The sequence below is a fragment of the Oxyura jamaicensis genome, chromosome 1 (assembly GCF_011077185.1).
Source record: "Oxyura jamaicensis isolate SHBP4307 breed ruddy duck chromosome 1, BPBGC_Ojam_1.0, whole genome shotgun sequence".
Classification (NCBI taxonomy): domain Eukaryota; kingdom Metazoa; phylum Chordata; class Aves; order Anseriformes; family Anatidae; genus Oxyura; species Oxyura jamaicensis.
The window spans coordinates 57,104,244-57,122,105 of record NC_048893.1 but is presented as its reverse complement, the minus strand read 5'-3'; the positions used below and the strand labels follow the sequence as shown (position 1 = coordinate 57,122,105).

The following is a 17,862-nucleotide window of genomic DNA, read 5'->3' as shown; positions in this document are numbered from 1 at the left end:
GTTTGGGGGGGGGGGGGGGTGTTTATTTTTAACTCTTTGATTTTAGTTGATGGTACCAACTACATTTTTTTAAACTCTATATTTTATTGGTTTTGTTTTGTTTGTTTTCTAGCAGCAGGCAATCCACAGTATTGTGAGGGGTCATCATCCTTTGGTGAAGTTCCTAATGGACAGTGGATGACACAGTCCTTTGCAGACCAGATTCCAGAATTCAACGCTGGCATGACACAAGAACCAGAGGGAAGCAGTGCGTAAGGGCTGTTTCTTCTCAGCTATGCATACATGCTGCAGTTTTAATGCAGTGGTGAAGATTGGTACCTCGGTTCTCCAACTGAAGCATTTTAATAGTATTTTATCTCCCTTAGTTATTTTATTATAGTCCAAAGTAAGTGTGTGGTAGGCTCAAATCAACAAACTAGGTAATTTTAAGGAACTGTCCAAACTTTAAAAAAAAAAAGTTAGCCTTTTTTGTATATGAGTTTTATATTTAATGTATGCCATTTCTTGCAGTTTTTGACAAATTGCTTTCTCATTGTGTCAATTTCTTTGGGGCGTTAATTTTATTCCATGAATTGTAATGTAGTAGTAAGCACATCAGTATACTTCTATTGATGCCTCAGTGTTTGGATATCTCATAGTCCTTTTATATATCTAGAGGGGAAAATGGGAGGTGTACCCCCTTACCTTACATGAAGTGGTGTTTTTAATTATGCACAGTTAAACAAATTGTGCTTTTTAAAACTTCCTTTTACTTTCTTAAAAAGTGCAGAAGGTTAAGTTCTGCAGCTGTGAGTACTGAGTATTTTCTAGGGCAGGAATAGAGGTCTGTCTGTCTAGTGATTGGACCATATTCAGGGTTAAGGGAGCAGAGACATCTCAAGTCAAAATGCTGGGGAGGAAAATTTGTGTCATGCAGGACAGGACCTGAAATATTCTAGCTGAGCTATCTTAGGGTAAGTTGTTCCTATCATTCCATCTATTTTCCCCTTAAATTCTAATGTAAGAAACTAGAATTCCTTAAAAAAACAGTGGTTCTTGAATCTGTGGCATTTAAATTCTCAGTCACTTGTGTGATTAGTCTCTTCACCTGACCTCTAGTAAGAAAACAGGTTACATTGCAGGGAAGTGAAAGACCATATTCCCTGCAAAAATATCTACAGTTATGTTATTTCTATCAGGTACAATTAGCACAGGGTGAAAGAAGAAGTGATTAAGCTGTTTTTAACATTAATTTATCTTCACTCTGTAAGACCTTAGAGGGTATTCTTACTACTCTTACAAGTGAAAAATACTAAGGTGAAGACAAGGGCAGCTGTTCCATGAACAAGAAGTCAGCTGTTGGTAGAGCTCTCTTCTTTGGAACTTGCTGAAATAATACACACTTTTGGCCGATACTGGTGGCCTGAGAAATGAGAATCCATGCTTGTGCCTAACTATCATCTTCTTTCCCTCTTTTATGATGTGAGGAAGAGATGAAGTAAAAGCAATAAGCTGATCAAAACATTCAAGTTTTGATGATCTTATGAGAGAAGGTGCTTCACATACTTGAAAACAGATACGAACAGTATCTCCACAGTCCGTGCTGGTCAGAGATTCCTGTACCATTCTTATCCTTTCCTCACAGCCACTGACAGTTGCCCCGCATTGAGTGTAACTAGTTGGCATAGATAGTAATCCTGCTGTAACGTCTCTCATGGAGATCACACACTGTCAACCTGCTGTGAGGCAGGCATGATGTTTACAGTTTTCTTCCCAAATTATGTGGCTTAATTCTGACCGTCTGAAATCCAGAAGTGTGCATTATGATGATGTTGATTAGCTCCAGCATAAAGCTGTTCAATATATTGTCAAAAAGGTATAGGATTTGTCTTGTCTGTTATTTAATGTGTACTGTATCATGTATTGCTGTTTACATGGACATTTTCCTGCAGGTGCTCAAAGTATCTTGTATCAGGGATTTGTTACAATTCAATTTTATTTTTCAGCAACATCAGAAGCATGTAACTAGCACTGCTGATTAGGGGATACAGTAGTACCTAACTACTGTACTGCTATCCTGTTTGATTTGAAGGGAAAGGTCTCTTCTTGAACAGAGGCACCTACTCGATTATCTAGGTGTAAAATACAATTAAGTATATAATGACCGTTTCACTAAATAGTGCAATTTCTGTGTATTTCCTCAGAACTGGTGCTCTTTTCATTACAGTAATATGGAGGTTCTTAACCTGTCTTAAATCTCTGTTTCACAATAAAATCAGGAATTGTATTGCAGTGTCTTTGAATGTGCTTTTGCATCTTGCTAGCAGTGGTCTAAATACACTCTGGTGTATGTAATACGGTCTGACTGCACAAGTACGGCATTCTGCAGAGAAACACTGCAGAACAGTCACCACACAACTGAACTCTACATATTAAAGGCTGCATAAATTTTTCGGGGGGGCTATTTAATTGGGGCTAGTAGACTAAAGCCACCTTATATGTAATATTGCAAGTATTTCCTGTGTCGGTTTTCTGCCAGCAGCTAGTAGAGTCTTATTTATAAAGATATTGCATTAAAACACATTGTCTGATTTCACCTCTGTAAATATTTAATGAAAGTATTTCATTGTCAAGTAAACTTGTTTCCTCACCTGACTTGAAAGTCAGGATAATCTGAACTATAACTAACTCTCCCACCTCCCTCTCCACCCATAAGCCCTCAAAACTCACGGTCATTTTATGACAATATTTAAGAAATACTTAGTTTTCTAAATTCAGTTAGTTACACAATTTGACATGTTGCTTCTCAAACTATTGCATGCTGCAAAACGAAGTATAAATGTACTTAAGTGTTTTCAGTATCAGCTGTCAGGACGAGTTAATTTGAACTTCCCTGAAGGGTCAGGAATAAACCAGTTTTCCCAGAGATCAGTGTGAACACTGGGATAGTCCCAAGGTTTGTATCTCCCATTCCAATGAAGTAATTTCGCTTCTTGAAGGAAATGTTCCGAATAGCGGGTATCAGGACTCCAGCCTGCACAGGTACATGGAAAAAAAAAAATTTATAATGGAAGACACTACACAGTTAAACTTTTTGTCTGATTAGTATGGTTCCACTTACTTGTCAATAGACAACTGGTTGCATGATAGAGCAGCATTTTTCAATTTAACACCTCTAATTCTGCATCTGAAAAATCTCAGTTTTCTCTCAACAATGTGTTGATGATATATCTGGGGCTTACAAAAACATCCCTTGTACCATTCATTTTATTATATAAAGCTATTGTCTTTGTCTCAGCATAATTCACCATCCCCAGGTGAATGCTAACTACACCCTCCAGAATGTTGACTACACAAAGGCTGCCAAGGCATCCCCTGGTGTTCTACTCTGGCTGCTAAAAATGTCAGGTTTTTTTCAGTCTCTGTGACTACATTCACATCTTTAATATATTCTTTCCATGGTTTAGGACAATATAGATTAGTTGGTCTCCAATCATGTAGTTTTCTCCTTGGTACTTACTGTTTTTTCCTTTCTTATCCAATTTCATGATTACTAGTTATTTTCTGCAGGGGTACAACTATTTTGTTTGCTTGACCTGTTAAGGTATTTGACTAACGATTACCGGTAAGATACACATGCATTCTGCCCTACCCTGAAGCAAGCAGGACTACTGAGTGCTAGAGGAAAAGGAGGAAGCATGGGCTACATAATGTTGATCTGAGGTATAAAGTAAGGTGGTGAGGTAAAGTAATGTAACATCCTACACTGGAATCTTAAGAACTCTATTTAGTTCAAACTGCAAATGGTGGAAAGCTAAACTTACCAAGATGCCGTATGTGCCACATAGGATTAATAGCAGAATACTTTCCGTGAAATACAATCAGCATCGGAGAGGTCGCCACACCTCCCCCGAGGGTGCTGCTGTAGAGGTTTTCCCTGCAAAAGAACAAAGTGTTCAGAACCTCACTCAAAGAGTCTTTGGTCCAGAGATCAAAATGTAAGTATTCTGGTAAAATTCAAAGGCATTTTGAACAGACTTATTTTCAGTATACTATTTTCTAATGCTGTTAATTGCTTGCATTTGCAACTCCAATGCCTGTTGAGTAGATCGTTGCTACCAAGTAAACTGGGAGTCAAACCCAACATGAAGCCAATTACTTCCACATGCTGCCTGTAGTCTATGAGGCTAGCAAAACCAAAGTAGAAAAACAAATGTCAACATAAAGGAATTAAACATATTTCAGTTTGGCTTGCTAAGGAAACGTACATGCTTCCATGTGTTTCTCTCTCTCTCTCTTCCTTCCCCTTCACCCCCCTGCACAACTTTCAGACCTGTAAGTCAACTTCAGATCAGATTTGGCAGTCTACTTTGTATAAACTAACATCTAAAGGATATTAATTTCCTGTGAACTTTGTGAGAAGTACAGGGCTTGAAAAAGCCAAACATTACTGTGAGGAGAGGCTTTAACAGGTAGCAGCCAGATGTCTGGCCACAGGGTGCTTAAGGCCTGGCCAGTCAGCACATGGGAGCATCGTGTCACCTGTCTAGCCCAATGAGGTAGAAACCTGGGAAGTATCAAGAGGTGCTTAGAGGCTACAGAACAACAAAAATCATAACCTCCAAAACCGTGAGTTTCAGCTGCTAACTAAGCAATTTATTTCACTGTCATTTCAAAACCCAGCTAGAAGGAACATGAATGTTTTATTATGGTTGAAAATTGTCTTTGTAGATAAGACCTGCAGTTACTACTCATGGATTTTTTTTCAAGCCCTTAAAAAGCAGAGCAATAGCTTCTCAGAACGTTACCTAAGCAGAGTGAGAAAGACAGACATTTAACTTTTCATTCAGTCACATGCTTATCATTTGTATCTCTCCTGCTTTGTTCAATTCTGAAAGTAACCAGTAATGGAGGTAGTCCAAAAGCAGAAGCTAGTCTGTCTCAATTTAGTTTTACTAAATTTAAACTTAACTCTTTGCAGAGAAAGAAAGTAAATGTCAAGTTTGCAAATGCAGGTTAGCAACAAACATTAAAAATGAACAGTGTTTGTTTCAGTGTGTTCATGACTTACTTGTCAAAGCCAAAAAGCTATCATGTCAAGTTTGGTCTGCCTATAGAGAAAGCAGCATTTTCTATTGGTATTTAAGAAATACGGTGTCCAATTACTGTTTGGCTGACATAACAGTAGGAGAGACCCTACACAAACAAGAAAACATTCCTTCTTCTCTAAAGTGGCCTCTAGAAGGGAAGATTTTAAGTGGCTTGGTCCCAAGTGAGGTGGAATCAAAACAAGACCCACATGGTCTCAGTGTCCCTGAGGATTAAGCGTGGTTTGCAATAAACACAAGAGTAATATTCCAGGTGGCATTTTCTGCTACACTTTCAATCAGATATAACCACATGGAAATTCTGGAACATGAGTTACTTTGGTATCTCATAGAAAATAAAGTGTGAAGTTGCAAACTTTAAAGAGCTTACAAACAGAAAATTATAGTTTTAGTACTCGGTTTACAGTTAAGTGCAAAGCTAGATTTCTCTATACATACTCTACATTTCTTTGCATCCACTTTTCCAACTGCTTTGTAAGCCGTTGATGCTTCCATTCAGTCATGTTAGCAACAATTACGCCAGGATTAAAGGAGCAGGTGCTGGGGCTGATGCCAAGATCTCTAATTGCTTGCTTTCTGTAGTCCAGGAATCCCATGTATGTGTTCTGGGAAGTTAAAAAAAGAAAATTTTGAAGTGTGTTTATCCCCTGTGAATCTCAATAAAAGTGAGAGTAAACACATCTCTATGCTGCTCACATGGAGACTAAGTACGCGCTTCCAAAGCTGAGTTTCTGTGATGATTACCTGTCTCAGTCGCCATGTGACGTGGGGCTGAAAGGCAAGGTATGCCCAGCTACTGAATTGCTTTTTATTTTTATTTTTATATTGTCCCGTTGGAGGTGAATAAAGCTCTTTCCTTGCCACATTTTTTCTTTCTGTAGCTTACTCTAAATGATGTGTGGAGCTGTAACGCTAGAGGGACTGACAGTTTTGGGGAGCTCAACTCAGAAATTTGCTTTCAAAAACTCTTCCCGAGTTTCCTTCCCAATTCAACTAATACAAAGATCGTATACTCTGTCTTTATTTAATGTTCCAGAGTGGTCATGATCTACTGATAGCAAAATTAACTTAATAAAATACCGAACATAATTTAGTAGAATCCAAAGAGCAACAAAGACTTAAACCAGTACAGGAAACAACTCTGCATAGCACCATGTCATTACAGAGTTACTACAGCAAGTAGTTCTTCTTAATTACCTGTAAAAGTGGTACAAAAATATTAAATTAAAAAAAAAAAAAACTTTCATTTTTGGGAAAATAGATAAAACTGTGTTACATTTATGAGTCAATATATTCATGATTAGAGTTCCAGAATGACACCTTACCTGCATGCCTACACTTCTAACCATTTCATGTGTAGAAGGTAGGTCACAATCATCTGAAAAAGCTGCAGCATGTCCAGGAGCTAACTTAGTCTCATAGAGTTCCTGGATGTCACCTGGTTACACAAAGTTGAAAAGCTTAAGAGTAAGCTGCTACATAGCTGATAGGATAACTTCTGCTCTGACATGTTAGTTACAAACATACTAATTTTAGGGGATAGCTCAGATGTTAATGAAGGCTGAATTTTGCTATATGAGAAATTTTCAAGTTTATGTCCCATATATGGATGCCTTTCTTCAGCTATTGCCGTCAGCATTCAATACATCCTTAATGCTGTTCAAATGTCCAAGATCAGCTGAAGCAGCAGCTGATTACACCATTAAGAAGCTGGTTACAAAGTTACGCATTCAATTAGCTCTTATTTGGAGAAAGAGGGCACAGGCAAATGACTGCAGTCCCTCAGAAGCGTCTCTTCAATTTCCTGCACAGATTAGTTTTTCCCTCTGTTCCTGTGTTTGAACCTTGTAGTAAGATAGCTGGATTCCCAGTGCTTACTAATAAGCACTGGCCAGCTGAAAGGTGCCTGTCAGGTTTGTGGCTTCCCAGACCACCCAACTCCTTCCTGATGGAGGGAGATAATGTAACACGATGTCTCACTCACAATCTGCCTAGCACATACCCACAGAAGGATTTCAGGGCAGGTGGGAAGCACAGCACCACCGCTGTACAGCTACAGCAATTAGGGGAGTCTGCACCCAAACCCCTTCAAGCTACTGGCAAGGGAGATAGGTAAGATGAATTAGGTTGGAAGGCCACACGTGGTCCATTAGCCTGAGGTTAGCACTCTCCACAGGTAGGCCATGAAAAAGTAAAGCTGCTATTACCAGGAAACCTCAATAAAAGACTAGAAACTGAAAACATTCCTCATACTGCAAAGAGAGGAACTACTATTTCGGAAAGAAAAATTCTCCAAACTCACCAGCCAGATGGAAAACTTGGGATAGAAATTATATTCCACAAATAATAATAATAATTCTTCAAATGGGGCAGCTAGTAACTGTTCAAGATTAACAAGCCTCAATAGGTATTTTGTCCTGATTCTAAATAACTTGTGTTTTTTCAAGAGAAAAAGCAGGAAAAAAAAAGGTGATGACACCCAAAATGTTTCATCCTTACTTACTGTAGGAAATAACTGTCCAACACATAAACAGTCCCAAAGTTAAACCTTGAAACTCCCAATCACTCCTTACCCTGTCAGAACTCCCACTCCAGAGACATCTGATAGAGAGCAGTCTCACATTACAGTTAAGACATGAGGAACAGCTGCCAAAACAGAGGTACCCTCCCTCTGCCTCCACTCCCACACACCCATCTTTATTCCCCTCTTCTGGGCCCTGTGATTACATGGCCCAAGGGTGAGCAAGCAAAGAAGAAAACAAGTTTTGTTGTTGTTTTTTGGTTGGTTGTTTTTGTTTGTTATATAGCCAGTCTTCTGCCGGTTCAACCAGAAAATGTCAGCTTATTTCACAGCTGCACAAGCGTAGGTGTGATACAAGAGAAGTAACAGGAGCTGTCTGCGGACAGGAGAGGCCACTTCCGTAGGCAGCAGCCTACCATTAGCTGTAATGTAAATTTACACCTCTGTGCTGTGGTTCCAGAAACACTATCAGCTGACAATCTGATAGCCCTAACGAAAGGGAAAGCCCTACCTCTCCTCTTTTACCAGTCACCCCAGCTGGAACACTGCCTGAAGTCATGCCAGGAAGGTAATTCAGGCTGAAAGTAATCACCTTCCTGGGGAAACCTGGAGCCCGCACATGAGGGCAGGTGAAGAGGTGGGGTCAGTTTAAAGTGTTCATGCAAATGGAGTTTAAATGAAGACTTAAGAACCTTACAAAAAGTTAATTATTTCTGTTAATGACTGAGGACAGAATAACAAAAACAAAAAGCAGAGATAACCAGTGTAAGCATACATGTTGAAGAAAATGCAATAAATTATTGTAAAAGAAAATTAGACAGGCAGAGAAGATTAATTATATCTTATAAAGCAGCTCATAGTGGAGCAGCATTTGTGGGAATTTGAATGCTAGCAGGAAACTCAAGTCACACTTAACTACATACTACAGCATCCAAGTGAAAAGCATGATACCTTATCTTTCAGCAACTGACTGAATCCAATTAAAATTAAACCCGTACAGTTGATTTTGATCAAAGTCAACTATCTAAAACACATATGAAGAGAAGTTTTTCTTCAGAATTTCCTTTAAATATGTAAATACAAGTTTTGTAGTTTTCCCAGGTACTATGCTCCTAGTAGTTTCCTCACGTTCCATTATAGGCCGTATCTCCAGACAACTATAAAAACTGCAGTAACTGATTCTAATTCTGTTGGAAACTGCTTTTTGGATGTCAGCTTACCTTGAACAATGATATCATCATCCAAATATATGACTTTCTCATGTTTCTGGATAAGCAAAGGAAGATAAAATCGAACGAAGTTCAGCTGTTAAACGGGTGGGGAAAAAGGAAATACTAAGTGTTAAAGCAGTTCAATGCATTAGTTTCTCTTTACTGACTAGTAAACTATTAGTTCTTTTAAAGAACTGTTAGTCTTTTACTGACAAGCTCAGAACTGGACACGGTATTCCAGATGCAGTGTTACCAATGCTGATGGTACAACAGAACACCTGATTTGCTTCTTCTGACAGCAAGTAACATTTAGATTAGTCTTTAGTCTCTAACTTAACCTCCGATATAGCAGAATGCAGCCAGCTCAGCATCATGGAGGCACAAGAAGCACCAGTGCATCTCTCCTCTGATAAACTGTAAATATATTCTTAAAGATACAACACATTCAAAACACCAAGTTTATACCACCAAATCTGTGCGATGCCAGCAAGACAGACAAGTTGCAAGGAGCTTGTTACAGTGCACTTTTCCTTCTTGAATGACAGTTTAGAATTTGGACCTGAAGTGGTTTTTTGGGGGTTGCACCCCTCCTGTGTAGTGGAACAGAGACCTAGGACATTTAAAAACCTGTAATGAGCATTAAATTCTTGAAAACGTGTAATGTGTTTGTTTACTCACAGGCTGCAGTAGCTCAGGACGTGATGCATCCTGCCTGATTTTTCCCTTTAGTACCATGGGGTTGAATTCCACAACCTTAAATTTTATTTCTTTCAGTTTAGAATTTTCAATCCATTTTCTGTGATAAAAAGAAGTGATAAAAGAAATATTCAGCATGTGGAGAGTACTTCCAGTGTTAACTCAGACTCACAGGAAAATAAGAGGCTTATTAGATCAACTTACTTGCTCTAATCACTTGATCTATCAACTTAGATCAACTTGATCTATCAACTTATCAACTTAGATCAACTTGATCTATCAACTTAGATCAACTTAGATCAACTTGATCTATCAGCTTAGATCAACTCACTGGATCTATCCTACCCCGAGACAAAATCATTTATGCCTACAGCTGAAAAAAAAAGTGCCAAAACCAGAGACTCCACACATTGTACAAACAACCCATTTTACACCGTTGTGATCATTAAACATTATTTCCTTGACTTCCATGCTATAGTTAAAGACCACTTTTTTCTTATCCTATCTGCTATGCTTTTAAAGAACAGGTCAGTTTTCTCCTTTTTAAAAGTTTTATGTTCTTCAAGATGACTGTCACATATTCACAGTTTCAGGATTTTTTTTCAGACTATTTTTTTTCAATATTTTGTCAGATTTTCTGTCATTATTGCTTGATGTTCGACTCTGACCTCTCTTCTAAATCTTTCCTGAAGTAAGGCACAGAAAACTAAATGCCATACTTTTTCTGATGTGCTAGAAATGCCTAGGAGATCGGAAGTTGTTTTCTCACATCTCCAGAGGTCATATGCATCCGCAACTATATCTCACTATGAAGCATGCCTTCCCCTCCCCTTGTTTTTTTACACAATAGTGTGGTCAGTTAACAGTTATAGTTGTGTAGGTTTTAAAATGAGTGTGTCAAAGAATATGGGGTCTCCAATTGCACAGTAAGAGGGCATACAGACAGCATCTATCCCTCCACTCCCTTTCTCTCACTATAATCATAGTTAATAAAGCTTCTGTCTGACCTACGATAAATTGTACTTGTGTTATTATGCACCTGGAGTCCCCATATTATCTAGCAAGTGCTACTAAACTTCTGCTTCACCTTGAGTCAACACAATCCGCTATTTCCACCTCTACTGAATTTCATCATGTTTTACAGCTCATTTTTCCACCTCATTTGGAGTTTGTTTTCAGCTCATCATTGTTACTCAACATATCTTCTGTCTCTTCCAACTCCACGCCAACTGTAGAGTCATAGAGAACATTCTCCATTCTATTCTCTAGGTTACTGATGAACCGGACTGGAAAAACTCTCTGCGGAACCTCACTTATCACATATTTTCACTTTGACATAAACTGTAGGTGCACAAGCTACAGAAGTAGTCAGAGGCAAGAACTGCTTAAAAATATATATATATATATTTGGTTCACACCTTCCCTCTTTCATTTCCCCCTCTTTTAGAGAATGTCTGCAAATTTTAACACCCAAAGATGCTTTCATTACTAGCTTCTTTGGGCCTTTATTTATTACATTTACCACTCCCCCTTACCTGAAATTAGCTTTAGACAGCAGGCTTTTCTGCTCTGAAACTAAAGACACAGGTTCACATGAGCTGAGTGCAGTGCCACAAAGTGGGTTTGTGACAAGTAAGCATGTATGTACTTATTTACTTACCTTACTACAAGCTCTCTTCTGCAGCTGATCAACAAAAGGCAAAAAGGCACAGGTACAGGCATGTTATGGTTATTTCCTACCCCTTTATGACAGCCAGTGCCTTAAGCAGGGCACAATGATCCTTTTTCCTATGTGTAGGGAATCCTGGGGACAGCTACCAAGACACTACTTAAAAGGAAGTACTTTCTTCCTACAAAAGGAAGAAACATTTCCCGGAAAGTGCTCCAAAGCCTATACCCATGCTAAGGAGAACACAACCTGGTCCTAATTAAAGCATGAAATAAAATAAAGCACTTATATACCGAATATGAGGGATGGTGTTCTTCAGCCCAACTATGTAGAACAAAACATTAGCCTCCGTGTTGCTGTAGATGCTACTGATTGCTGCTATAGCTGCACCCATTCTGCCTGCAGCAGCACAGATTACAACTGGGATTTCTTCTTCCATTTCCTCAGGACTTTCCAAGTCAACTACAAGAAATAAAATTAGGCATTACAATAAAAAATTGAGAATCTTTTTGTATCACATCTGGGTCATATGAGTGAGCTCATAGTTCTGTAAACAGTGGAATCATATCACATTCACTCCACTTCCTTCCCACATCCTTTACACATCCACAGCTGCCAAGGCACACAGCATGAGCTGTTGCTAATCCAGAACTACATGCAGGTTAACTGGGCTCTTAGGTGCCTCCAAACAGAACACAGAAAAGAGTTCTCTGTATCTTCTGCTCCACGAGAGCACAAATCAACCTGTCCTCCATGTTGCTTGCAACCTGTCCTCCATGTTGCTGCTTATTCACATGAAACCTGAAGAAGTCTGAATACCTTTGAGACTTCTCAGTTATATTTAGTACAAATTGAACAATTGGCTCCAAAATTATGAAAGGAAGGGGGTAAGTGGAAGAGCTGGTGTAATGGAAGAACATGTACACCACATGGTGTAGTGGAAGAGCATGAGCTTCACTTCTTTGGGAAGCAGGCTATAAAAGAATAGTGCAAAATTTTGTACCAGGAAGTTGTTAATGATAAAAGGGAAAAAAAATCTGAACAGTACTGAAACAGCTCACATCACTGCTAAGGAAAATTTGTACCCCTAGCACTGATAAACTTACTGAACTTACACGAATACATTTACACTGGTTGAAACATAACCATTAAACTCGACAGCCCAACAAAACCATACTGAATAGAAATGGTTTCTACTAAGACAGAATTTATCTTAGGAACAGTGAATAAGCTATTAGCAAAATCACTACATACTAGTCCAACCACATCAACCCTAGTGGGTTTTTGTCACTATAAATATTCCAGCAAGAACTTCTGCTGAATATTATATTGATAATATTTCAATGATCTATCTGACATCAACGGGTAGGCCAAGCATATTCCCAAAGGACAAGTTCTGACTGAAGTTTATCACTTGGCAACTCCAATAATGTTCCACACAGATAAGACCATACACCAGCTTCCATCTGCATCAGTGATATCTGGATATGTGTGAATTGGGATGTCAATTTTTAATTGTACCATCAATCTCCTACCGTTTTATTTGAAGTGGCTCATCTACTGCAGGGCAAACAGGCTTAATAATAACAAGAAAAAACGTTAAATGAAGAGGTAAGAAATATCAAACAGGAACATAAATGAAAGGAAAGTCATTTACCTGCTTCATTCTTTAATGCAGATGGCACTTTGTGAACTTTGTTGTACAGAATTGCACATACAGTTAAGACAAGAAGTAACAGTAAGATCTGGTTAACTGAAAAAAGGGAGAATTTGTTAACAATCATTCTAAAAGCTAGAGTACTAATCGGACCTTTTTAAAATCAAATTTGCAATTAGTACATAGCAAAACCTGTATTTGCTGTTTTTTTTTTTTTCTCTCGCTATTTGATCAAACTAGAAACATTATGCTAAAAATGTAATGATATCTCTGACCTTTTACAAGTATTTCCAACTATCTGATTTTCATGGATTGTTTGCTCACTAAATCATTAAGCTCCCAATACATATGGGTTATCCATACTATTACATTAGTGTTTCTAAACATTACTAGAATCCTGGAACTTTCTTTCGTTGGCTACATCGTAAGACTTCAATAGCCAATTATTTTACCTAGCTTTTTCCTTCTCTCATGCTTCCTTCAGACACAAGTAAAATTTTATTTGATTTCAACATGCAGATCTTCAAGGTATATTTGAGAAAAACTCTTAACAGTACTAGAAAAATAAACCCAGCATGCCACTGAAACCAGGTATGTTCCAAAATATTTGAGATTACATAAACATTTTGACACTGTAATTAGTAAAGTCAAAACAAAACATGCAAAAGCAAAGACCTTTGTGTATATTCCAATTTTCCAGTTCCTACCAGAGTATCTTGGACAAGCCTAAGTCATTCAACATTAACCAACTGTGAGTGTGTACCAAGACAGCTAAGTGATAGGACAGAGAAGGAATACGCTACCATCACCAACAGTTACCTTGATGATGGAGTTCTTTGTGTTGACTTCATTACTTTGTACCATCATAAGGGTGTTGGTACTTATTTAAGGCATGCAAAAGAGGAAAGGGAACAAAGTTTGAAACGTTTGATTCAAAAGGGCCAATTAACCAGAACTGGGTATGAGAATAAATTGAAATTGGTACGCATGTGTCACCAAACCTGCACTTGTTTAAATCAGCTGAGGAAACAGCCCATTGACTTCAGTGAAATTTGGGGTGTATAACTGAAGACTCACAGAGGTCCATTTTCAGTCATTGATCACAACAGGTGATGAGAATCCCAAATTTCTCAGGGCCACATTTTAATTTTGAGTATGAACAGCATTAACGTGCAGAGTTCTGTTCAAAAAGTCAGGTTGGGTGCTCCTGGCGCAACCCACGTGGAACTGGCAGTTACCTGCACTCAGTCTCATGCAGCAAAGTAGTGAGTAATATTAAATTAACATGACTGATTGCTGTACTTATCTGACTTAGTTTACAGGAAAATACTTGTTTTGATTAAAAAGTTAAGTATAATTTAGCAAAACTAGTTAGAAATTTGCATGCAACTGTTACAACAGTTTTATGAGAAATCACATTTGACATCTCTGCCCTCTTTTAAAAATACATATTTTAAATGTTTTTAATCTTTCTTACTTTTCTTTAAAAGAGCCATATGTTCTGTTGGATATGAACTGTGGTCTGTAGTAAAATTTAAAAAAATAAAATGAGAGAGAGAGGGAAAAAATCATGAATACAAGCAGTGAACACTAGTTAAATATTTCAGGGACAGGGTTTAGCATTATCAACCAGTAAAAGCACTCTATCTTTGTAAATAACTTTCTTGTAACAAATAACTAATATTTTGAGACAGAGCTATTAGATATTTTAATATTCAACCTACTAATAGACTGAAATGAATTGTTTTAATACATTCAGTCCAATCACCTACACCAGTAATAACTATGATTTTTAACACATTTTAAAATAACGTACAAAAATTATTAAAACACCAACTGATGCAATTTGTAAATACATCTACATTTATCTCTGATCTCACCTAAAACATAAGAACAATCACAAACACTACGCTTTTGCTGGCATACAGTTCCCAAACATACACGTATCATACATTGGAGCAGTGACTTTCAGACTGTGAGAAAATTTCAGAGTAATTGTGAAAAGATTTTCTAACAGCAGTATCCTTCCAGCAACAGTAAAAGGGGAGCTTGTGCAAAATGGGTTGTACATTATTTGTGATGGGTTGCACATTATTTGTGATGCTTAAGATAGTGAAGTAGCCTTGCCTGGAACTGTACTTCTAAGCAAGGCCTGAGAATGGCCATGATTTTGTACCTGAGAGGAAAGAGCATAATCCCGAAAATACAGAACTGTGGGGGAAAAAATAAAAATAAAAATCAATTGAGTTCTGGAAGCACTAGTATTGTTTATGAAAACAAAAACAAACAAAAAATAAAAATAAAAACCACCATCAGAGTCTGGGGTAGGAGGGAAGGAAAACAAAACTGTGTGATCTAACCCTTATACTATTGTAGCTATCTTCAAGATCAAAACCCACTTTTCCTGTTTACAGACATGTAGATATGCTACAGTACAGACACTGCAGTTTCTATCCACGTATTAAAATGAAGTTAATTCTCATTCCTTGAGAAGGAACACGAAACAGCAAAAATTCTTGAAACCTGAGTCACAGAAATGACCACCTCTCATTGGTTAATGCTGCTGGTGAGGGAGCATCCTGAATTAGCCTCTACTTTGACTAACAAGTAAAATGATAATAAAAACATAAATAAAGCTAAGATGTGGCTTTGTTTACAAACCACTTATATTTGCATATATTTAGATCCCAACAGATGACTAAATTGTAGAAAGAGGAATATTTCTGAGATTCCTTTCACATCTGCATTCCAGCAGCCCACTCTCTTCATGTGGCATTAATTTACATAGATATGAAAACAACCTTATCAGTTGAATAAAAAAAAATGCTGCTTAGAAATCCATTCTCTTGCGCATTACACAAGTATTGTAGTCTTAGCCATTTGAAAGCTTATTCATTTAGATAAGGAGAGAGACAACAAAAAATCCTGCACTCGTGGAATCACTTTTTGACCTCGCTTAAGCCAGTAGCAATTTTCACTGACTTCAGTAGAGCTGACTACAGTCTTTTAACTAAATTTGTAACAATAGTCACAAATAACACTGATGATCACTGCAAAATGAAAGTTGGAGAATCACAGCCTCATGATCTCTTCAGAGATGATTAAATCAGCATACATTGAATCATGTTTTAAACTTTAAAATCTAAACACAGAAAGTTTCATATAAGAAAAGTTTGAATTCCAAAATGACAAAGTTCCTAAGTCTCTGCAACTCAGATTAATTAGACATTCATTTTTAAAGAAAGGAATATTTATTCTCCTATAAATATTTACTCATTTTTTTCCTGAATTTAGACATTAGTTCCTAGAACCTGGCAGTCCCTAAGTCAGTTGCTAAATCCTGTAATAAAACAAGGGGCTGCAGAAGGGAAAGCTCAGAAACATGACATTACTGCTCAGATATTTCCTGCTTAATTAGTCTTTTTACCTCTTTAAAGCAGCACAGTATTCGGGACTCCTTTCTCCTGAAGAGCTTTTTACTTGGATCCTAGATAGCCCACAGATGTAAGCACTCTTGCCAAAGCTTCCTTGCCCATCGTCCTCCTTTAAAGTCCCCTGTACAAGGGCCTTACAGGGCACAGAAACAGTTTTAAGATTCAATTCCTTTTTCAAACTCTTCAAAGTTTACTTTGGAGTTGTGTTGGTTTTCTTTTCTCTCTGCTGCTGAGGAATAGCAGAGAGTCCAGACGCGGCACTGAAGGAATGAGAGCCCATAAACCACTTCCAGATGTGCTGAACGATGATGCAGCCCTAGATTTGGCAAACTTGCCTTAGAGCTTCAGCTAGCAGATTGCGAACAAATCCCACAAGACAAAAAGTCTTAAGGGGGTGGAGGAAAGAGAAGGAAACAAACCGCTCCAGAAGTTACTTCAACAGTCTAGTTGCAGGTTAGGTTTCTAGTGATTATTTGTGGTAAATGTGAACAAATAACTAGTGTGCAAGAGCCAAACAACAACATGCCAAAGTCAAAATGAAAGCCAATGTTTTTTCCAGGGTCTGTGCACAGTTGTTGCAAGTATGAAATGGAGTGAAACTTGCAAAATTCAACTGAACATGCACTCTGACTTGAATTGTCTCATCCCATAATCTCTGAGAAATTAATCTGAACCCATGGGTTTGGTTTGGATTCAGAGGGGCCTTAGATTAAGGTATCATGCAGATGTTAATACTCTGTCTGTAGATGCCCTGTCTCCCAAACACCCCTGGAGTGCTTTTGCACTTCTATTTCTATATCACTTCTTTTATTCCAATTCTCTGCCTCCTTTCTAGGAGCCTTCCTCTTACACAGTAAAGTAGTTTTATCACAAGACTTTCATCACTGGTGAAAGGAGTAAGAATACACCTTAAATTCTATCTCACATTTCTAGCATGAGACAGCACACAACTTATGAAGGGTACCTAATTTAAAATGCAGGGTTTTATTTTTAGAACTTTGACTAAGATTTTTGTTCCACTCCTAGGATCTGAAAACGTGGGCTTTTAACCATATGTCTCAAATATGCTTCAAGAGTATTATCCGTGTCTGATTTACTACAGAAACTGATCTTTTGCAGAGCTGCTTGTTGGAAAAATAACTGAAGAGCAGTACCAGGAGTTACACGCTTCGTGGAGATGGTCGCAGCCATCACTTTTTCTGTTGTGCAGGACTTTTATGCAGGATTATGTTCATGTTCATCGAAACCCACCGGTGTTCTGTCAGTGTCCCTTGCGTTCTAGGTGCACACTGACGAGCTCTGAGGCGCGTGTGGCGGCAGCATGGGGACCACCAGCTCCCCCCGCGCTGCCAGCAGCGCCTTCCCCGGGTTTCCCTCCAAGCCAAGCGTTTACAGCCTCACTTAACGCCCTCATCACAGAGGGAAAAGCATAGCTTTCGTCCCGCTGACCGAGATCTTCAGCTTGACTCAGCTCGCCCGCCGCGAGCTGCACACCCGAAACCTCGGTTTCTCACCCAGCCCTCAGCGCCCACCCAGCGCCCGACTCCCCTCACAGGGCGATACTCAGGGCGCCCAGTTAAGCCTGAG

At 38.4% G+C, this 17,862-nt stretch overlaps 2 protein-coding genes across 5 annotated transcripts in view; one reads left to right on the top strand and one right to left on the bottom strand.

The window, feature by feature from the left end:
• The window catches only part of TDG (thymine DNA glycosylase), a 13,156-nt gene extending 10,890 nt beyond the window's left edge, over positions 1–2,266 (top strand). For 2 of the 3 annotated variants that reach the window (XM_035341609.1, XM_035341627.1), the window contains exon 10: positions 113–2,266. In XM_035341609.1, coding sequence (XP_035197500.1) covers positions 113–255 — 143 coding nt within the window. In that variant the 3' untranslated portion in view covers positions 256–2,266. The remainder of the gene's footprint in view (positions 1–112) is intronic. The other variant, XM_035341619.1, reaches the window with a different exon arrangement.
• On the bottom strand, positions 450–17,740 carry GLT8D2 (glycosyltransferase 8 domain containing 2). Of its 2 annotated transcripts, XM_035341636.1 has the most exons (10): positions 16,269–17,740; positions 14,319–14,363; positions 12,842–12,937; positions 11,478–11,646; positions 9,498–9,615; positions 8,829–8,913; positions 6,413–6,525; positions 5,526–5,692; positions 3,804–3,916; positions 450–3,013 (listed from the first exon to the last, which is right to left on the bottom strand). In XM_035341636.1, exons 2-10 carry the CDS (start codon positions 14,335–14,337, stop codon positions 2,841–2,843), a joined length of 1,053 nt encoding a protein of 350 aa, XP_035197527.1. In that variant the 5' UTR covers positions 14,338–14,363; positions 16,269–17,740; the 3' UTR covers positions 450–2,840. The 2 variants fall into 2 exon arrangements, with proteins under 2 accessions (XP_035197527.1, XP_035197536.1); XM_035341645.1 differs by lacking the exon at positions 14,319–14,363 and having other exon boundaries at positions 16,269–17,739.
• Positions 17,741–17,862: the final 122 nt, after the last annotated feature.

Coding starts and splice junctions, on each gene's coding strand:
- GLT8D2 (XM_035341636.1), bottom strand. Junction 8,914..9,497: donor GTCCTGAGCTACTGCAGCCT/GTGAGTAAACAA, acceptor CCCGTTTAACAG/CTGAACTTCGTTCGATTTTA. Junction 3,014..3,803: donor GTGGCACATACGGCATCTTG/GTAAGTTTAGCT, acceptor GTACCTGTGCAG/GCTGGAGTCCTGATACCCGC.